Source organism: Trematomus bernacchii, unplaced genomic scaffold, assembly GCF_902827165.1.
Source record: "Trematomus bernacchii unplaced genomic scaffold, fTreBer1.1, whole genome shotgun sequence".
NCBI classification, from domain to species: Eukaryota; Metazoa; Chordata; class Actinopteri; order Perciformes; family Nototheniidae; genus Trematomus; species Trematomus bernacchii.
This window is the reverse complement of record NW_022988043.1, coordinates 27,200,689-27,223,875: the sequence shown is the minus strand read 5'-3', so window position 1 is coordinate 27,223,875 and position 23,187 is coordinate 27,200,689. Positions and strand designations below refer to the sequence as shown.

At 42.1% G+C, this 23,187-nt stretch overlaps 1 protein-coding gene across 1 annotated transcript; it reads left to right on the top strand.

Moving 5' to 3' along the window:
- Nucleotides 1–1,103: 1,103 nt before the first annotated feature.
- On the top strand, nt 1,104–2,825 carry LOC117472942 (zinc finger BED domain-containing protein 1-like). Its single transcript, XM_034118399.1, has 3 exons — nt 1,104–1,108; nt 1,457–2,076; nt 2,246–2,825. The coding sequence occupies exons 2-3, from the start codon at nt 1,465–1,467 to the stop codon at nt 2,651–2,653; spliced, it is 1,020 nt and encodes a 339-aa protein (XP_033974290.1). The 5' UTR covers nt 1,104–1,108; nt 1,457–1,464; the 3' UTR covers nt 2,654–2,825.
- Nucleotides 2,826–23,187: the final 20,362 nt, after the last annotated feature.

Genomic DNA, 23,187 nt, shown 5'->3' with positions numbered 1-23,187 from the left:
GTGAAACGCAAAGAGGTAAAGACATCACTCATTAGACCGGGCCGAGTGTATGCAGCCTCGGGCACAGATGTGCCAACACACTCTCACTCCATACACGTCCAGGAGCGACGCTTGGTCAGGGTCCCGAGGCGTGCAGTTGGGACGCTCCTAGGCTCCTTCAGCTTCATAAAGGGACGCAAAGAGCTTTCAACTGGTTACAATGTAGGGCTGTGCAATTAATCGTATTTTAATCGCGATTACGATTATGGCTTGCGACGATTATGAAAACAGCATAATTGACAAAATACGATTATTTTGCTGGGTGCGCTTTCGCCCCTCCCTAAAAGCCCACTCGGCCACGTGGGAGTGACATGTGTTGTGAGTGTTCAGTGCGAGCGAAGATGTCAGAACAAGAGCAGCAACTCGTTAAAAAGAAGGGTAAAACTATTTCCACTATTTGGAAGTACTTTGGCTTTCAGGAGTCCGACCTGGAGCAAAACAAAGTACAGTGCAGGATTTGTTACCAGGTTGTGTTGGCACCACACGCTAACACAACCAATCTCTTTAATCATCTGAAATACAACCACAAAGTGCAATACGACGGGGCAATAATACAACAAAAAGCAGACCAAAAAGATGCCCGCTCGACTTCATCCACCACATCATCGCAGTCATCGATTCAGGACGCATTGCACAGAGCAACGGCCTACGCGACGAGCTCGCAGAGACACAGAGATATTACAGGTGCCATTACATTTCACATCGCTAAAGATATGTGCCCAGTTAGCACTGTTAGCAACCAGGGCTTTAAGCAACTTGTCAACACGTTGGACAAGCGTTACGCGATGCCGTCTCGGTATTATTTCAGCAGGTCTGCGCTGCCTGCGCTATATGACAAATGCCGTGGGGAAGTTGAGAGAGATGTGGCTTCAGCTGAATACTTTGCCACCACAACGGACCTATGGTCTAGCCGCACCATGGAGCCATACATGAGCCTCACAGTTCATTATATCGATGCCGATTTCAATTTGAAGACAAAGTGTCTGTAGTCATACAGAGGATAAACTCGTCTGTATGACTACGGACAATGCCGCAAATAGGCTCGGGCATAGACTCCACTTGGCCATAGGTGAGCAGGATTCCTTCCTCCTGTTGTATGTAATATGTCATTTTAACAACAGCAACAACAATAATAGCAATAGTAAGTCATTAACATTGATGATCTCTCTCTTAATATGATAATATTAATTACATATTATTATTATTATTATTATTATTATTATTATTATTATTATTATTATTATTATTATGTTATGTGTGAGCTACTCTGTCATCTTTCTCTTTTTTTCTCTCTCTCTCTTTCCCTCTTTCTCTCTCTCTCTCTCTCACACACACACACAACACACCAAATTATGCTTTGATGAAAATCATGATTATCATCATGATACTAAATAATATGTATTTGTTGTAATCTTAGAGAATGCAATGAAGGATCCCAGGATCGGCCATGCAGTGGGGCTTTGCAAGAAGCTGGTCAGCAGCTTCTCCTACAGTTGGAAAAAGAAGAGTGAACTTGCAGTGGCACAGCAGCAGCTGAATCTGCCTGAACACTCCCTAAAGACAGAATGTCCAACCAGATGGGGATCTAGGCAGGCCATGATCGACAGGGTCCTCGAGCAGCAGAAGGCCATTGCCCAGGTCCTTTCCAGCGACCGAAAAACCAGACATCTCTCCCTCACGTGGCAGGACGTTGATGTACTGGAGGCAATCAATAAGTCGCTTAGCCCTCTGGTGGAATTCACAGACGCACTTTCTGGAGAGAAGTATGTAAGTGTGTCTTTTTTTAAACCAACCCTGCACCTCTTCAACAACTCATTGCTGGCAGTGCAGGAGGATGACACAGACCTCACAAAAAGCATAAAAAAGAAGATACTAGACTATCTCAATGATAAATATGATGACGCAGCGACACAAGAGCTGCTTGACATGGCCTCTGCCCTGGACCCGAGATTCAAGCTCAAATATGTCAGTGAGGACAATCGAGGATCCATTGAAGCCAGCCTGACAACTGAGATGAGGAGGGTGATGACACTCATGGTAATAATAATAATAAAAAATAAAAATGTCAGATTTGACAGTAAATACAATTAAGTGAATGAATGTGTTGTCAACGTGTTATAATGTAATTCTAGGTATAAATGTTAATACCCATAAACATTTAGTCTGATTAAACATGTCATTCTTATTTTCTTTATAATACTCCAAGGAGAACGCCCCTCTTGAGACGGCAGCGGTGCCTGCAGATGACACGGAGGATGCTGCTGCACCAAAGAAGAAAAAGAAGGGACTGGGGAGCTTCTTCAAGGCCACCGTAGACCAAGCTGCAGAACCTCAACCTGCTCTGGAACAGGACCAGGCCATAGCTCTTGAGCTACAGTCCTACCTCCAGGCAGTGCCACTGGATGCTGAGGAGGACCCACTAAAGTGGTGGAGGGAATCCCGGAAGTTCTACCCACGGCTCTCCATCCTGGCAAGGAAGTATCTGTGCATCCCAGCCACAAGTTCCTCTTCAGAGAGGGTCTTCAGTACAGGTGGCAATATTGTCACCTGCCTGCGCTCGTCTCTGAAACCAGACCATGTAAACAGGCTGGTTTTTCTTGCAAAAAATCTTTAAGAGATGACATGAGCAGCCCTACCAGCATTTGCCATGGTGGCCATGTTGGCTATATGTTAAGGAGTTGTCAGTAGGTTGTGACAGTGCACTGCAACATATTTGATTTAATTTATTTTGGTCTAATTTATTTTTATTTATCATATTAATATATGTTTAGTATGGTTTTGGAAGTGCGCTCCAACATATGTGTTGACCTTGTTTATTGGTAAAATATTATTTGTTTTAAAGTTCAATAAATGGTCAATGAATAATCGTCAAAATAATCGTGATATCAATTATTGACCAGGGTGCGTACGGGTGCTGGAAATCCTTGAAAATGCTTGAAATTGTACGAGGTGTTTTCAAGGTTTGAAAAGTGCTTGAATTTTGGGAATGGTGCTTGAATTTGGGATAAAGTGCTTGAAATTGTAAATGCTTTACTTCGCTTTTTATATTAAAAGAAAATAAAGAAGTCGGAGCGCGCTTAATTGCTTCGCTTTTACATAAAACAGCTCCGCTCCGGCCGTCCCGCGCCTACCGGCAAGTGTTTTTGTTACGTGTGTGACCTGGGCATTCTGATGAGAGTGATAGATGACAGTATGCCAGGAGGTTGCCATTTCAACGAGCGTTGGCTAGCAGCAGACAAATACAAGCCATGGCTAAGACGAGGGTCCAGCGAAGCCCAAGAGTAGCCTCCTGCAAAGTGTGCAACAATAACGATGCGAGAGTCTGCGCTGACGAGCCACACACCACACGAAAGGTACGCCATAGTAGAGCATTTTAGATTAGGCTATCGTTGCATGTAAAATACATGACACTTTTCTCTGTGCGCGGCAAAACAAGCTCGCCAAAATGGCTTCACTAGTCTGGCAGTATTTTAAGTGTCCGAAAATGACAATAAAATAGCGGTATGCAACGTGTGTGTGAAGCAGAAATCCTGCAGCTCCACCCGCTGTGACGGACCGGTGAGCGGAGCAGAACACACATTAAGAGTTAGACCTAACACACTTAGCTATTTGATCTACCTCTGGAACAAGCTAAACTAGTTATAAATATATTTATTCTTCACTGTCGGGTCGCTCATTACTGGATCAGTGAGCTGCAGGAGATACTGACGGGCTGTCAGGAGAGAGAGAGAGGGGGAGAGAGAGGGGGAGAGAGAGGGAGAGAGAGCGGTATCGGCCGATACTGATTCCGGCGATCGGCTCCAAAATTGGCGATCGGAGCATCCCTAATAATTGTATATGATATGTTTTATAATGATTGATCATGAAAGTGTTATCAAAGCTGGTAAAGTTGCAGCTAGTTTGAATGACTTTGTATACTACAGAGTAGCTTGTGAATTTACTCCAGGTGGAACTAAAGTCTTGACACTTGATTATATTTCACATCATTCATCCACATCTTTAAAGTAACTAAAGGTATTAAATACATGTAGTGGAGTCAAAGTACACCATTTACCTCTGACTTGTGTTTACTGCCAACCTAAAAGTACCTCAAAAATAGTAATCAATAATATATTGAAAAGTTATTTGGCTGATTGTTTTATATTGGCTCAGCCAGGTTATATGGGATGCCCAGTCTACGTACAGATGGGTCACTCATTTTGAAATATTAAACTTAGTTTTCTTTTCTAACATCTTTAATTTTTCATCCTCATGTAGAATGCTATTATGAAACACACATTTGGTTGTTTATAGCATAAAGAACATCTGATTTAATGTGAGGTAGGGAAATAATCATTTGAGTATAAGTATGTGTATATAAACATGTAATTTACAACAGCTGTAAGATGCTTGAAAAGCTTGAAAATGCACCTTGAAAATGCTTGAAAAGTGCTTGAATTTGACTTTGGAAAAGGTGTAAGAACCCTGATTGACCCAAATAATCGTGATTATGATTTTTGCCATAATCGCACAGCCCTATTACAATGTATTCCCATCTGCGGCGGGATTTGACGCTCATGGAAGCACGGCATTCGTTTGTGTCGGCGGCTCTTAAAGGCAATGTGAGCGTCCATTCCCATTGGATAACGGAGAATTGTACACCCGGAAGTAAGTATTCCCCTTACTGTCGATTGATTTGATAGTGATATCTGCACTACTCATCAACTCAAAAACACCAGATTATCCTTGTTAATTACACAACATTGATTGGTTTAAATTGTGTGCAATGCTTTTGTATTTTTCCCCTTCGATTCGGAGAAACAAATATTTTTTCGGAGTTTAGGATGGCAGAAGACACTACACTACCCAGAATCCCCAGCTATCGTTTAGGACTACACCATGTGCTCTGTTTGACAAACCCCGTGATTAGTTCTCAAGCTCTGTGATTGGTTGACCTCCAACTGCATTCCATATGGAAAAAAAACGTTTCGTAAAAGATCAAATCATACTTTATTCAGCAGTGCTTGCTTTACTCTTTGAAAGTCATCACATGAATGCATTGTAATAAATGGTTCGACTGCAGTAAACTAAACCAGAAACAGCAGTATATTTTATTTTGTTAACACTGTAAACTTGACAGCTTTTTAACCCGCACCTCCTACTGGTTAAAGCACATTATTACACGTTTAGAGTCATTGCAATGCAGGTAGATTGTGTTGCTTTTTAATGACTGTTTTAAATGCCTTTTTCTTAACCTGTTAAGCACCAAGCCTGTTTTTCATGTTTCAGGCTCGAAAATGACATGCCCAAAACAAATGACTACAACTTAACTTCTAAAAGGGTTATATGAATAATTTCTTTTATCAAAGCAAGGTTACATCTGTGAGTTGGATGTAGAAGTGTCAGAATCAATATAAATGTTTTTTATTTTAAAGAAAATTCAGATTTTACATAGTAAAAAACTGTAAATTATAGTGTCCGTCCAAAAATTATTTTTTACAGATAGTGAAAACTACCCTTGGATGATGGGTTAGTAGACTAAAAGCTTTAGGAATCCAAAGTACAACATAAAATAAGTACCCTGTATCAAGATTGATGCAAAACAAGTGACATTTGACCTTTTTAGAGAGGTTTAGCCAAAACCACCCCACCTTTGAGGTGATTTGGGTGAAAATGTTTTTTTTTCCATATCGCTGGCCCCCCTTGGTCGATTTTGATGGTTGATACCTCTTTCTGACCGTTAGAGCCAATAGAATCGAAGGGGGAGGCCCCCACACACACACATTGTGAAGAGAAAAGGTGGGGGCTGCGCACATGTAAATGTGCAGCAGAGTGAAGGATTTCTAGCTCTGGCATTTGGAAACGAAAAAGCAGTTTTATTGCTTATGGATTATCAGAAGTAATTTCAAAGAGGGCACAGATACATTGGATGAACCTATGGATTAACTGCAGCATCGTTTTTTTATCGTTTTAATGCCATTGAAGACCAGTTTTGACCAAGGTAAGCCATGTTAGCGTTTCTAGCTACCTAGCTCCACATGTTATGATGTACGCTTTCGTTTATAGCGTCGCAAATGTTTATCACTTAGTGTTGAGGTGGGCACCACTAGATTCTGTGTCTCCAGGACACCAAAAACGAGTGGTTGGCTGTGCATCTAGGATAAGTAATAAGGGAGTTATTGTGAGTTTAAGTGCCATTTTAGGTTACATTTTTTCGCTCGTGGCTAATTCAGAGGCTGAGTGTTAGCATTGTGAGGTTTTTTTGGAAAAAAAATGAAAAAGATCAGTTAGCTGAGTTTCTTCCCGTTACATGGATATAAAACATTCATAGTTTTATTAAATATTAAGATTCCTTAGACGTTGTTTCCTGCAAATGACGCGTTTATCCGCCCGGTACCGGGCGGATGGTGCGTAACAGGTTAATGTCTTTCATTTTTGTAAAGCACTTTTGAATGTGTTATATTTTATGAAAACATTTAAATATTAAGAGTATATACAAAATAGGAGGAAAGTAGAAGGTCAATGATAGAAATATAGAATAGAAAATATCAAGAAGATACTGTAAATGGTATCTAGATTAAAACAGTTTAGTGCCGGATGTACAAAGATATTAATAGGAGGATGTGCAAAACAGACAAACTAATTAGGCTTTATTTAAACATGAAATAATACTTTAGGTTAAGGTCTTCTTTTAAATACATGTAAGCAAAAAGCTTTGGGGGTATCTATATTAAGCCTGACAAAGTACTTAACGTTTAATATATTGCATGGTTTGTTTTGGGACTTGACAATCAACTTTCCTGCAAAGTTAACTATGTTGAAGCACTTATTTTAACCGATTTATTATACTCTTATAAGATGTATGTAGATAGAATAAGAAATGTGCAGAATATGACAGTTTAATGGTGGAGGTACACACATATTGATAGATCTCTTGTTGAGGAACCTATGACCCAAGTTTGTCATCATTGCATAACTACACCGTAGTTGTGTATATGATATGTCAATAAACCTTAGAAAATCTTGAAAGGGATGTGCAAAATAGCCATTATATACAGTCTTTAATGAACGATTAGAGAATAACGAGTAATGAATATGCTTTATAGGGATCTGCAGATACATTTGTTGTCTTCTCAAGCACCCACTACCAAATATCTCGCCTGATTGTTTGCACTTGACAATCACCTTCACTGAATTTCACTCAGGTATAACTAAAGTCTGATTTAAGGGTTGTTTATATTTCACATCATTAATCCAAATCTGTAAGGTAACTAAAATAAATGTAGTGGAGTAAAAATACCAGGTTAACCTTAAAGAAAGCCCTCAGGATTATAAAAGACCCCCATCACCCTAGCCACAAACTGTTCTGTCTGCTGCCGTCTGGCAGGCGGTACCGCAGCATCCGGACTAAAACCACCAGACTCAGGGACAGCTTCATCCCACAGGCCAGAAGACTATTAAACGTTCGAGTCTTGATTTGGATAGTGTGCCGTCGATGGGTTTCATTCCATTTCAAAGTGCTGTTTGATGCGTGTAAACTTTGCGCACTGCCACTCCAACATCCAATCACAGAGCTTGAGAACTAATCACGGGGTTTGTCAAACAGAGCACATGGTGTAGTCCTAAACGATAGCTGGGGATTCTGGGTAGTGTAGTGTCTTCTGCCATCCTAAACTCCGGAAAAATATTTGTTTCTCCGAATCGAAGGGGAAAAATACAAAAGCATTGCACACAATTTAAACCAATCAATGTTGTGTAATTAACAAGGATAATCTGGTGTTTTTGAGTTGATGAGTAGTGGAGATATCACTGTAAAATCAATCGACAGTAAGGGGAATACTTACTTCCGGGTGTACAATTCTCCGTTATCCAATGGGAATAGACGCTCACATTGCCTTTAACAGCCTCCGACACAAACGAATGCCGTGCTTCCATGAGCGTCAAATCCCGCCGCAGATGGGAATACATTGCAATCAGTTGAAAGCTCTTTGCGTCCCTTAATGAAGCTGAAGGAGCCTCGGCGCGTCCCAACTGCACGCCTCGGGACCCTGACCAAGCGTCGCTCCTGGACGTTTATGGAGTGAGAGTGTGTTGGATGTGCTGGTGCCTGAGTATGTAACAGAAGGAACGACCGAAGAAAAGGATTTCGTTTTAAACGTATGCATGCCTGGAAGTGCCTTTCATGTCCAAGTGTGCCCTCATTCTGATGCACCTTCTAAATAATAAAAAAGAGTTCGTATTTATCTGACTGCTTGTATTCATTATGTATGAAAATAAGTAGCCATGTGCAGTATATATATATATATATATATATAGCCTGCATGACATCTGGAATTGACCAAACTGGATGGAATCTGTTTTTATTGCTTCACAAATGTTTGTGTGTGTGTGTGTGTGTGTGTGTGTGTGTGTGTGTGTGTGTGTGTGTGTGTGTGTGTGTGTGTGTGTGTGTGTGTGTGTGTGTGTATGGGTGTGTGTGTGTGTGTGTGTGTGTGTGTGTTTGTGTGACAATTATGCTACCTGTATGCTACCGGCTGTGCTTACCTGTATATTTATGTGGTCCCTAGGCATAGAGGGCCTAGTAACAGGGCTAATTGGGTGTAAAGGGAGGTGTGTGTATGTGTGTGTGTGTACGTGTGTATTGAGCCTCTACAGCATCAGCTGCACCTGATCCGGCTGCCTGATTAAGCTGTGTAATCTCCTGCATGAAATAACAGCTGACCAGCTCCCCTGGGTTGGGGCCACACACACACACACACACACACACACACACACACACACACACACACACACACACACACACCTGTGGTGTGGCCATGACAGCAGGCACCTTCGGTCCCAGAGGAGGTCCTCTCCCTCACACACCTGGTACCTACACCTCCCTGTCTCCGAGGTGAAGCCTCTCTACAGAAAAGCAGTTGAACAAACCCGCCGTGTGTTTTGTTCCTCAGAAGGTTTTGGAATCACAGCTGTGAGTGTGGGAAAATGTAAATATATCACCAAATTGATCTGGACATATTTGACATTAATCTTTGCACTTATCCTCAGAAATGTGTCAATTATGTGTGTTTTTTCACTCAATAGTGCAGTAGTTAACAATCTGTACCCACCTGTAGTTGTGTATGTGTGTGTTCATAAGCAACCTCTGCTGAAACATGGCCTGCTAAATGCTGTGCACACTATATAATGCTCTAAAAACCTGTGCACTTCTTTAAGGCTCTGTTGTGTTGAGGACAGCTGTATCCAGCTGTGGAGAGTAATTGAATCCATTTCCTGCAGGCGGTGCTGTACTCAGGTCAATCTGTGAGGTTGTTGTCTGTTGCTATTCAAATCTCTACATTTCAGAGAGCACCCTGCTTCTTCTCTTCATTTATCTTTTATCCACAGTGTGCATACTTAAATAATAATATCCAATGATGAGCGGACAAAATATGATGTTTTGTTATCAACTTACATCAAATTTGCCAAATAATGAAATTCTTGAATTCATAAAATGTTGGATATGAGCATGCTAGTTTGTTCCTCTATGTATCCTTTAATGTGGTGTGTTGGAATTGTAGTATTTATACCTTAAAGGAGAGGTGTCATGGCCATTTCCACTGATCATAATTCCATTGTTGAGGTCTACTAAAATAGATTTATACTGTGCATTTTTCCAAACTCACATTGGTTTCTCATACAGCATCTCTATAAACTACGTGTATTCACTGAATTTCACTCTCTGCCTTTAACGGCTCGTTGGAGCTCCAAAAGCTCCAGCCCCCACCCTCCCTGTGAGCACAGTGTGCTCTGATTGGTCGGGACGTTGTGAATCGCGCTGAGCTCCGTGGAGGTGTTGTTTCCTTGTTTAGCATACACAGCCAAACTCATCCTGAGCGCACACAAACTCACAGCCGAAGTAAAAACAATAAGTGTGCCTTGATATTGAGTAAGAAAAAGGTTGATAAACTCTGTGAGAATGGGTCTGCAGAGAGAATTTCGCCGCGATCCCAACTGTCTGTTATCAGCCTGCAGCCAGGGAGGAGAAATCAGCTGAGCTGCCTGCTCCCTGCACACAGATGTGTGTGTGAGGAAGTCCGTGGATCAGTCAATTTGGACCAATCAGCGGAGGCTTAACGTAACGGCTCCGCGGACGTAACGTAACGGCTCTTCGGGATTGGTCCATTTCGTTCCGGGTACCGCATGACATCAGGCCGTACCCGGAACTAAATGGAAGACTCAAATGGGCAGTGACGTATCTCCAACGAGGCGTTTTGGGGAGGTATTTTCTGTGTTAGAGTTTTACTCGCTACAGGGTGTACTTTGAGGGTTTTGACTCTGCACACCGTTTACATGCATAAAAACCTTCATAACACACAAGGGGACGGGTAATAACCGGAAAAGCATGACACCTCTCCTTTAACTAATATTATTATAATTTTAGCCTTACATTTTGAATTTTAATAAATATTATTCCTTAAATGTCTATTTTATTTTCAATGTATTTACAGTTTAAATGGTACTGGTTATTACATGTTATTTCTATTATCTAATTGATTTCATGTCAATGTATATTCGTTTTGCTTGTAATGATGTATTTTGCTTTTTTTTACATTACATTTTTCATGTAATGTGTTCTGTCTTCAACAATTGGGAACCATGTGTGATGTTTTCACTATATTGCAACATCCCTATTCCTTGAAATCACTGTGTAGTATACATTAAGACCCCTCTCTTCTGTGCACAATGAAATTGTATGACACACTTAAACATCAATCATTTAATCGATTTATGCGCTGTGTTGTGGATGAACCAACTGTCATTATTATCCCTTCTAGTGACTTAACCTTAAACAAATGTATTCCCCAGGGACTTCAAATCTTCTCGTCTACATGTAAGCTTGTGGACTCTCTCAACGTTGAGAAGCCTCACACTGAAGGTGCCTCTCATGTACAGCACATTCTGTCTCTGTGCTGGTAGCCAGGTCGGTACTCCAAGAATAATCAGAGAGGAGTTTGCATTTAAACAATAAATGTCAGCAAAATATTAAGAAATACATTTTTGTTCAACACAAGTAACTCTGCTGCTGAGAGTCCGCTGTACAGGTTATTATCCTGGAAGTCTTTGTATTTTGCAGATTGTTCGTAGATGATTCAAACATTACGGCATGTACAGCTCCACTGGAGGTATCTGGAGGATGCAGACACACACCCCACACACACACGTCTCTAAGAACTCCCCCCCACGGCAGTGTGCTGTGGGAGCTGGTCAGCGGCGTCAGTCAATTGATTGAGCACAGAGGAGGAGGAGAAGGAGGAAGGAGCCGCAGGCCATGAGCAGCAGAGGAGGTGAAGACCTATCGGAAATCAGTGCACCATGAGCATTTCTGCCCCACATGGGCGAAACACGCGCTCAGACAGCAGCCACAGAGAGCTCCACACTGTCAGACTCACTCTGCCTTCTCCTCAGCCATCAATAAGACCCCGACCCAGCTGATACCTTTACATGGCTGCAGACCATTCCTCACACCAAATCGGAAGCAGGTTTATTGCCAAGAAGGTTAACACATGTTTGGAGCATTACATTGGACATCATGCCAACGGTATCTTGTTCTATTTCATATTGTAAATCCTGCTCAACATGTGGCATATTTCTGCTCCACACTACCTCTTTTTAAACCTGCACAGCGCTACACTTTGAATATATATTATACAGTATTTGTCATATTTTATTATATTTGACTGTTCTCAGTTCCTCACATAATTATATTTTGTGTAAATATTGTCTTCATTTTTTCTTTGTGCAATAGCCTTAACATCGTTTCTAATATAGCTTTTATAATAGTACTAGTCAAAGAAATGTTGCTACGTATTCTCCTTTCTGTGTCTTTGTATGTGTTAAATATAATCAAATCAAATATATGCAGTATTGTCATGACAAGTGGAAGGCCGTGAAGATATAAGATGGAGCTTTTGTGTACAATGTGCAACAATTCGGAGGGTTGTGCAGGACTGACTGTATTCAAATCTAAGATCATAATACCATTTCATTTCTTTCCCTTTCTGCAAGTCCGAGCACTGGGAAAAGCCTTATATAAATGCTATGTATTAGTATTAGTCGTTGAATGGATGATACCATTTTGAAAGCGATGATAATGAACAAGCAGAGAGGAACAACAAGCAGAGAGGAACAACAAGCAGAGAGGAACAACAAGCAGAGAGGAACAGAACAACAAGCAGAGAGGAACAACAAGCAGAGAGGAAACAACAAGCAGAGAGGAACAGAACAACAAGCAGAGAGGAACAACAAGCAGAGAGGAACAACAAGCAGAGAGGAACAGAACAACAAGCAGAGAGGAACAACAAGCAGAGAGGAACAGAACAACAAGCAGAGAGGAACAACAAGCAGAGAGGAACAACAAGCAGAGAGGAACAGAACAACAAGCAGAGAGGAACAACAAGCAGAGAGGAACAACAAGCAGAGAGGAACAGAACAACAAGCAGAGAGGAACAACAAGCAGAGAGGAACAACAAGCAGAGAGGAACAGAACAACAAGCAGAGAGGAACAACAAGCAGAGAGGAACAACAAGCAGAGAGGAACAGAACAACAAGCAGAGAGGGACAACAAGCAGAGAGGAACAGAACAACAAGCAGAGAGGAACAACAAGCAGAGAGGAACAACAAGCAGAGAGGAACAACAAGCAGAGAGGAACAACAAGCAGAGAGGAACAGAACAAACAAGCAGAGAGGAACAACAAGCAGAGAGGAACAACAAGCAGAGAGGAACAGAACAACAAGCAGAGAGGAACAACAAGCAGAGAGGAACAACAAGCAGAGAGGAACAGAACAACAAGCAGAGAGGAACAACAAGCAGAGAGGAACAGAACAACAAGCAGAGAGGAACAACAAGCAGAGAGGAACAACAAGCAGAGAGGAACAGAAACAACAAGCAGAGAGGAACAACAAGCAGAGAGGAACAACAAGCAGAGAGGAACAGAACAACAAGCAGAGAGGAACAACAAGCAGAGAGGAACAACAAGCAGAGAGGAACAGAACAACAAGCAGAGAGAACAACAAGCAGAGAGGAAACAACAAGCAGAGGAACAGAACAACAAGCAGAGAGGGACAACAAGCAGAGAGGAACAGAACAACAAGCAGAGAGGAACAACAAGCAGAGAGGAACAACAAGCAGAGAGGAACAACAAGCAGAGAGGAACAACAAGCAGAGAGGAACAGAACAACAAGCAGAGAGGAACAACAAGCAGAGAGGAACAACAAGCAGAGAGGAACAGAACAACAAGCAGAGAGGAACAACAAGCAGAGAGAACAGAACAACAAGCAGAGAGGAACAACAAGCAGAGAGGAACAACAAGCAGAGAGGAACAACAAGCAGAGAGGAACAGAACAACAAGCAGAGAGGAACAACAAGCAGAGAGGAACAACAAGCAGAGAGGAACAGAACAACAAGCAGAGAGGAACAACAAGCAGAGAGGAACAACAAGCAGAGGAACAGAACAACAAGCAGAGAGGAACAACAAGCAGAGAGGAACAACAAGCAGAGAGGAACAACAAGCAGAGAGGGACAACAAGCAGAGAGGAACAGAACAACAAGCAGAGAGGACAACAAGCAGAGAGGAACAACAAGCAGAGAGGAACAACAAGCAGAGAGGAACAGAACAACAAGCAGAGAGGAACAACAAGCAGAGAGGAACAACAAGCAGAGAGGAACAACAAGCAGAGAGGAACAGAACAACAAGCAGAGAGGAACAACAAGCAGAGAGGGACAACAAGCAGAGAGGAACAACAAGCAGAGAGGGACAACAAGCAGAGAGGAACAACAAGCTTAGATCCAAAGATGTATGATTGAATAAAACATCATGTGTGATTTGATTGTAGTTTCAAGAGTTCAATATTGCGGTGCAGACCTTTTAAATCACTCATCATTGAAGCTGCCTTTGCACACACATCAATTGCTACTTAAAAAGCAGATTATTTTTCGTGTCAAATTTGTTATTAAAGTTAGTAAAAAAACATCTTCATTTAGTAACTTAACATTAACAACACAAGCCTAAAGCACAACTTAATCTTAGGTTATTTTACAATCTCAACCTCTCAATGAATCCATTTCAAGAAGAAAAACTAAAAGATTAGATTCCACTTTATAATCATTGCACATAGTACAATAAAAGGGGGTGAGCCCATGATTCTATTCAGTCTGATTTGCTGTTATTCAGTTGATGATTTTATGTAGGGAGGGACTTTAGACTTACATGTTGGAACAGTCTTGTTCGCTTCTTATTAACATCGGACCAGTGGAAGTTCAGTGACAATCAAGCATTAATATCACTATTAATATCATGTGACCAAAATAGACCTGGCATAGGAAATAGTGGCATTTTAAAATCAGCTGATTGCCGATGTTTTGTGTCATGTCCACTTTAATCATTGCAGAGTCTGAAGAGCAACATCTGACACCCAATCCCAACTCATGACATTGTTTAAAGTTTGCAACTCTTTAACACAGAATCAGGCAACTGTCAATACCGGAATTATTAACAATTGTGCTCGGATAAGAACTTACATCAGGCATTTTCACATCATGCCCACAGTAAGAATAAAGCACCAGCCTGACACTGGCTCCTTCACGCTGTCACTCATGCAGCTTGCCATTTCCACACCCTGGCTTGCATGTGCATATTATGTTAAAAATGCAAAAAGACCTGCAACCCTCTTTCAGTCCCAGGGAGGATCCAATTCTGTAGATAAAAGACAATAAACATTCCCCCGCTCCAAACAACATCTCCAAAGCTATATTGCTGTGGTTAATTAGAGCCTATTTATAGCCTTGTGGTGGTGAGGCGGTGTGGTGGGGGGGGTCTGCAGTACCAGACGGGACCTCTGGATGCCAGTGTGGTGTCAGTAACTGTGTGCCTGGAGAGGAGGGGGGTTGGTGAAGGCGAGGAGGAACTGATGTTCAGAGGCGTAAAAGCGACTGGAATCTTTTCTTTTCTTCCTCTCTCTCTGTTGTCCAGGTCCTCCCGCTCCTCCTCTCTCTGCAGCGTGTGTGCAGCTCCTACTTTCCATCCGCTCTGCCTGTTTTCCAGCGTGTGATGGAGGTATACCATGGTGCGGCAGACTTGTAGGCTGCCTAATTAATGGTCCAGAGCCTAGGAGGTGTGTGTGTGTGTGTGTGTGTGTGTGTGTGTGTGTGTGTGTGGTGTGTGTGTGTGTGTGTGTGTGTGTGTGTGTGTGTGTGTGTGTGTGTTGTGTGTGTGTGTGTGTGTGTGTGTGTGTGTGTGTGTGTGTGTGTGTGTGGTAGAGTGAGACATTGTGTGTATTTGCACTTCCAGTCGTATGTACTCTGTGTGACTGTGCACGCACAAGCTTTAGAGGGGTGTATCTGTTTATGCGTGTGTGTTACCCCCCCCCCCCTTACCCCTGGGGGCTGAAGCAGACTGCAGGGGCTGGTACAGGAACAGAGCTGGGATCATGGAGGCAGCACTGCAGGCATCTGCCCCCAGGAAGCAGCACCAGCCCTGCGCAGCTGGCACCGAGGCCTTCGTGAGCCAGGAAATGGCACACCTCCCCGACTATCCCTCACACCCCCCCCTCCCCCTCAATCAGACACACGCCTCACACACCCTCTGCACACTGTTCATCAAACAAGCGAAAATCATTGATGCCTTTTGGAAAGATTTTTAATAAAATGCTCGATTACAAAGAGATTTCATGTTGTCTGTCACATTCTTTTTTAATATTTAGGGAGACAGCTTACATGACAACAGTGTGTGTTCTGTGAGGGATGGCTGCAGTTTGAGTCATCTGAAATTATATTTTGCCCATTTATCAAGTATCGTAGCTGGGAAACAATTGCTTAAGAATTTGGTTCAACATATTTACATACAAAGTTCTTTGGGGAATTCAAAGATGGACAATTTGACAATTACAACTTACCCCTCCCCTTCCCCCCACCACTGAAAGCCTTAGATTCCCTAAAGAATACAGCATGCATGCATGACATAAATGCATGTGTATCTATCTTCCTCTCCCTGGATTTCATGTAAATGTGGTTTGATTTATTGTTTGCATGTGTTGTGTGCGGGTGTTTGTGTATGTTTGCATGAGCATGCTTGCTGTGCACACCCCCATGTGCAGGGTTAGTCTCAGAATACATATCTGGGTGTTGTGCGGGGCGGTGTGTCCATCATTCTTTGCAGATGGTAGACAACCAGCTGACACAACGACAGGCCCTCACCTTGGATTACTCCCATGCTGAGGAGGCTGCTCTGGGCCTGGCCGCCAGGGCGAGCAGGGCGCTAACAGGCCCGGGCCCAAGCCATCCTCGGTGCACCCACACATAGGCAGGACTGCGGGGTACAATTAGGCGGACAGGACGCCATACCACCGCTCACCTGTCAGCGAGACTGGCGACATGCGTGGGGTGCAAATTGACACGAGTGCCACAACCGGGCCGACAGGAGATCCACGGCAGGGACAAATCTCGCTAACAAACCCCGGTGTCCTGTCAGTCAGAGCAGGGGCCACCTCACATTGACCCCCCGGACCACGCGTTAGGCTCTGCCTCCTCCTCGGTGCTCCCCTGGCAGACGCTGGCCTGTCACTGAGCTGAGATGACATGGTCACATGCAGCACAGCCAGCAACACCATCAGCCTCTCAGTCATTACCTTCCATCAGCCGACCAGAAAATAGACTGGTAGAATCTGTAGGGTAAAATGACCTAAAGGCCTGACCTGAAAATGGCACAAAAAGCTGAGAGATGATGCTCCCAAAATAATAGTCTGTGTCAGCGCACCTGGCCACTAGCCACTGGCCATATCAATGCCTCCCAAACGAGGCAGAGGACGGACAGAGATCCTGTCTAAAAGTGCCTCTACCCTCAGTACTGTGGCTGTAAGGAACACAGTGGATCCAAAGTACTTTTGCTCAGCTTTACTAACAAAGTTGATAATTAGAGGTGGAATAAAAGAAAACTTCTTCTGTGCGTGGTCAGCGGAAGAACAGAGGGAGAGAAACAACATGATTCCCGACAAAAGATTACGGCAGACAGGGAGCAGGAACTCAGCTAATCCTGTTGTCTGACTGCGATCTGCCATTTGGAATGTTGCAAGGGTAATGCACCGCTAAATTTACTGACGTTTGCGCTAATCCATTTAATTCTCTTTTAAGGGGGAAAGTGTTCACATGAGTGAGCGGCATGTTTTAATGTTGACGATTTAAAGATGGACAGAGTTATAGACAGACCCATGCACGCAGCCGGTCAGCCGGCCAGGGGATGGAGGAGGCTGTGGGTTAGAGGGAAGCAGGGATTGGCGGGGAGGGGGGGGCAGTTGGTGGGGAGGTGTGTGTGGTGGATGGGGGGGATACTTCAGCTTGCTAGGAAGGCCATTTTTCCTATCTCTCTATCATTCTTTCAGTTTCTTTCTCAAAATAGAGTTTGGAGCAGGGGAAGAAGGTAGCACTCAATTAGGCTTTCCATATCCTTTAACACAAGTAATGGTTCTCCATACTGGGGACTGTATGGAGCCAATGCTGGGCCTGTATGCAGGGCCGGTCCCCCTGGCAAGGCGGGCTCATCCCAGCCCATTGTTCTCTATCAGTGGACAAGGCTGATTCCTGTAATTAGCTGTCAGCGCAGAGCCCTCAGCAGCTTAGTGCTGTCCGCTCAAATCAAACTAATGAAATGCAATCCGCTCAAATGTCCTGGATGCATATCTGTAACAGGCCTGCGCACACGAGAGGGGAGGCAGGGGGAGCTGCGCCACGGCAGGGAAACATCCCCCCTTTGCCAAATTTAGGATTCAAATCCATGCTCATTAATCCGTTAATTCAGCACATTTTTGACAGCCAATTAATGCGGATGAGGAGTGGGTGATCTGGGCAGGACAGGAGGTGCCTGAGCACGGTAAGAGGACCAGGCGTGAGGGGGTGAAGGGCTAGCGGACCCCAGCATCACTCAACCATTTCATTCTCCGTAGTGTTCCTGGCAACCAACAAGCCTGAGTGTACAATAATTCCCTGCACAACAGTAGCTCACATATTTATTCTCCTAATCCTTCTAGGAGACGATGAGACAGCGCTCAGATAAAGCAGAGCGCAGCGCTGCCAACATCTTTCATGCTACATTTGTCAATTTAAAATGAGAGTTGTCTTTCAGTGAAAACATCAAGAAAGCAGGGAGGTAATGTCTGTGTGGAGTCTCCCTCTGGATACAGGTGTCCCTCTTTATCTGTATTAACATGCACATGACAATGCAATCATTGGAAATCATTTGCATGAAAGTCTTCAAAAGGTATGATTCTCATTCAAATATCATTGCTATTGCAATAATTAAAGCAATATGATAAGCTATCAGAGAAACAGAAGAAAAGAAAGGCAAAGAATAGCATGTACTTATTACATATTGAAAGAAAAGAGTCAAACCCTCTTCCATTGACCAGCAGACATATATTAGGCCAATAGAAGTGTAAATATATAATATGATACAACTATTGACTCCATTTACAGTATCTGCTATTTTTACAAATCATTAGATATCAGCAAGTTACAGTCACTGCCTATAGGAGATAGAGACATACGAGATGAGTTCATAAAGATGGAAGATGCTTTAAATTGCAAACATTACACTGTATAATTCTAATATTGCTGTTACGCTCAGAGCAATATACATATAATGTACATTTTGTAAAAAGAAAAAAAATGGTGGTAACTCTCAGTAAGTCTTCACATTTTAAATTATTTATTTCATTTCATCTTTTGTTTTCTGTGTGTAAATTCTGGTTAAGGATATAAATAAAGGCCAAGTCTAATATCATAAATAGTCACGAGTGATGTGCACCTCAGGAATGTAGAAAGCATTTCTAATTCTTCTTGTCAGTTTATGGACGTCACATTGACCACATTTCATCATAATATCAGGTGGCTAACTTCTAACATAAATAAATAGTACTTTTTCCTTTTGTAATTTAATTATAAAGTCAATAAAGAAGTACAGAAAAATCAGTATTTTGAAAATGAAATGTAAGATTGAAGATTGAACCTGAGCTCATTTCTTGCTGACTCGTGTTGCCCGTCAGAGGAGAGTGTAATGTGGTTACCAGGGTGTGGTTCATTTCCAAATGTAATCTGTTACAATAACTAATTAAATGCCAGCAAAATGATCAGTATTTCTAACAATCTAACTTTAGAAGAGAATAAACCAAGATATTTCATATAAAAAATGTAGAAACAGTAGTTAATTTCAGTAATACATTAATAGACTGTATTTTTGTTTAATAAATCAGGCGTCCACCTACTGCATTAAACAAGAAATGTATTTAAAATAAAGAAGAATTAAAGTATAGCTAAATATAAACCATTAAGAAAATTCATTCAGTTCGTCTACCTATAATATATCGATCTTTATTTCTAAATGTATTGGAACACTGTAATCCTGAGTAATCTCTATATTTTCAAATGTTACGATTAACTGATTACTTAGTTTTTTTATGTAATTGTAATCCAATACAGCTACCTTTTTTCAATATTCTGATTACGTAATCTTAATCTCATCACATGTAATCCGTAACTCTTGTGCATGTAAACATACTCGCTGTTTGAAATGATGCTATCTCTCCATTCTCTCCTGCTGTCCTTCCTTCCTCTTCCCTGTGTGTGTGTGTGTGTGTGTGTGTGTGTGTGTGTGTGTGTGTGTGTGTGTGTGTGTGTGTGTGTGTGTGTGTGTGTGTGTGTGTGTGTGTGTGTGTGTGTGTGTGTGTGTGTGTGTGTGTGTGTGTGTGTGTGATGCAGTAAAGCCTGAGGGCATTAAAAGCAGCCAGGGTTTTTGCTGTAGTGTTGGTGGGCTCGCGGTCTCCACTGAGCCGGGATCAGATGGGTCTGGGCCGCTCGGGGACGCGGCCTCAGGCGCTCCACAACACCGCCAGACCCACCATGTGTGAACACTTGTTCTCTTCAATTAAAACAGTCATCTGAATATTCCAATCACATTGCTTAATGACAGCTCTCCGCCATGCACGCATGAAGTGGAAGCAGAGGTCAGTGAGCCCAATGAGGAGCCTGGGTGGGAGGGGGCTCTGACCCACCTAAAAAAAGTTTAATGTAAAATTATTGTACATGTCACAAGGTTTTTAAGCTGCTGTGGTGTTCGCAAAAGATGGATCATCTTGTTTCACAAAATACATCTTAATTGATATTAGAAAAACACATTTTTATTGGAAAACCACCAACTAACATCAGAAAACAGAAAACTTTTGAGCATCTCTGGCTTATTTTCTATCATAACATTTCTGGATTCTGGTAAATATAGTTCAAAACAAGTTTTCCCAGCTATTAACAGGATCTTATTAATATATTTATATATATATATATATATATATATATATATATATATATATATGCCCTCTTATTTCAAGAAATGTTACCAAGAACATGTTCACTTGTTCTATTGTAATCTATTACTTATTACAAGTGAACACACCTTGTTTTCATACTTTTGTACTTGTTTTGGAAGCAGCTATTTTTAAAGTGCATTTTGTAGTAGTGTGATTTACCTGACATACTGTACGTATACTGTATGTAGAACAAAAGCTTTTTCACAGCACAGGCCTAGACTGACACTGCAGGTCATTTACAAAGAAGGACAGTTTTTAGATTTTTAACCAATAAGGAATGAATGTGGAATCATATGTATGTTTGTAGGAACGTGATGTTAAACAGTTCCAGTATACAACCTTTAGTTTTCAGCCTTTTCTTGATTTTTTTGGTTCCAAATGGTGATGACAGTTATTAAACATTTTTATTCCAGAGTTCAGCTTTATCTATTAAGTTAATCGAGTGTTCTCCATTCACTGGGGTCTCGTTGTGTGTGTGTGTGTGTGTGTGTGTGTGTGTGTGTGTGTGTGTGTGTGTGTGTGTGTGTGTGTGTGTGTGTGTGTGTGTGTGTGTGTGTGTGTGTGTGTGTGTGTGTGTGTGTGTGTGTGTGTGTGTGTTCGTACATGCGTGCGTGTATGTGTGATGGGGCAGATATTTGTGTATGTGCATTTCTGAGTGTATACGCATTTATTGAGTTTTGGGTATTCTCTGAGCATTATACCTTATATTATTATGTTACAGTATTCTTAACACTATTGTGGTAACTGTAGTTATTTTCTTTTTTTTTTGGCTTTTTCTTAAACTAGTAGATATTTTCAGCCCACTAGTTGTGGTTTTCTTCTCTCTAGTTCAACACAATGACTTACTAGTTGACATGTACGTGCAACTAGTTTACTAGTGATGTGTCAAAAAATGCACTAGTCAACATGTATGACTTTGAAACAATTCACTAGTTAACTAGTTGCACGTACATGTCAACTAGTAAGTCATTGTGTTGAACTAGAGAGAAGAAAACCACAACTAGTGGGCTCAAAATATCCACTAGTTTAAGAAAAAGCCATACATGTAAAATCAATATCTATCTAGTTGCATACAGTTGCTCACTAGTGCAAAAAAAGCCAAACTAGTTGAAGGAAAGGTCTTACATGTAAAACAAATGTGTAACATGTACGGTCAAAGTCTAACATGTTTATAACAGAACCTGCCTGGTGGGAAAAAATGCCCTCCACTAGTTAACTAGTAAGAAAAACATCTGTGTCACTAGTTTACTAGTGACTCCTCTAAGGCTTCACTAGTTAACCAGTGAGATAAAGTGTGTGTAACTAGTTAACTAGAAAGGTAAAAACAATTGTACTAGTGCATCTAGTGGACAATTTGGACCTCACTAGTTAACTAGTGCACATTTTGAGCCTCAATAGTCAGCTTGTAAGACCAAAAGAGGCTTCAACTAGTTAACTAGTGAACATTTTGCCTTCACTAGTTAACGTGTAAGCTGCAATATGTATCCACTAGTTAACTAGTTTCCGTTCATATGGCCAACACGTTCACTAGTAGTCAGCCATATGCAAATGAAGCAGGCGGGACCCAGATTCTGATTGGTCACTTCAGCTCTGTGAGGGAGAGCCTTAGGGGGCATTCTCCTGCAACGTTTTTAGCAACGTCTCGAAGAAGTGAGGTGCATCAGTCGGGTATTTAGTGCCTACTGTTAAAATATTGTCAGTCAGTGTGTGTTTTTTCCTAGAAAAATACATGTTTCTGTTTCTGCTTTGTTCCACTTTGTGTGTGTGTTTTTGTTGGTGCGAGTGTGCGAGTGTGCGAGTGTGCGTATGCTTGTGTGCAGGGGCGGCGGGTACTGTAGGCTAGGGAAGGCTAAGCCTTCCTAAATATTTGTGTCACTGCATCCTGGTAAAATAAATATATAATGTATAATGTTTGTGTCTTTGACATTAGCGCTGCTATGCAGCCACCTGTGCCCTGTACTACGAAGCCAGTTCAACAGACCCTGGATATGTTTGAGTTATCTTAAAGGGGACCTATCATGCAAAATGCACTTTTGTACGTCTTTTATACATGAATATGTGTCCCCGGTGTTCCAGGGAACTCACCAAGTGTCAGAAAACACAACACTCTCTATTTTCCTCCATACCCAAATCTCTAAAAAAGGGGCTGCAACGGATCTGATAAAAACTGATCCAGATTTGAACACTTTACTGACGTCAGGACGGTGGCGCTACGGCTATTGGGCCAACTCTCCACCTATCAGGGGAATGTGGGGTTGGGCCACGGCCGGCCATTGCTGCTCGAAAGCGCTGGAGATGCTGTAGTACATATGCCAGGCCTGTAAGTGGCGCTGTAGTCTGCCACAAAAGCAGCGAAGAAGACTTCCCGCCCATAGTTACCATGGTTACCCTTCTGTTTATTCTCCGCTGTGGCTTTCTTTCTCCCTCCCCGAGGCAAGCGTTTGCTCCCGCTGCTTTAATTCAATGCAATCCCTCCCCGTCGAGGCAAGCACTGTAATTCTCTCCGGTTAGTCCACCAGCAGATGACAAACACCCACCTCTCCGCCTCTTCCAAGGAACGAGGGGACCGTGCGGCAGAGTTTCAGTTTCAGTTACTTTCGCCGGTCAAGATATCCGTTAAAGTTTAAATCTTCCGGACAAAATTAGAAAAGTGCCGGTCAAAGGTCTTCTTTGTTATTTATTGAGCTTTAAAACAAATTAATAACGACTCTATATAATAAAACACGGAGGACGGAGATCTCTTTTTCTCCCCCTCTTCTGACAGCCCAGCAGCTGATCAGA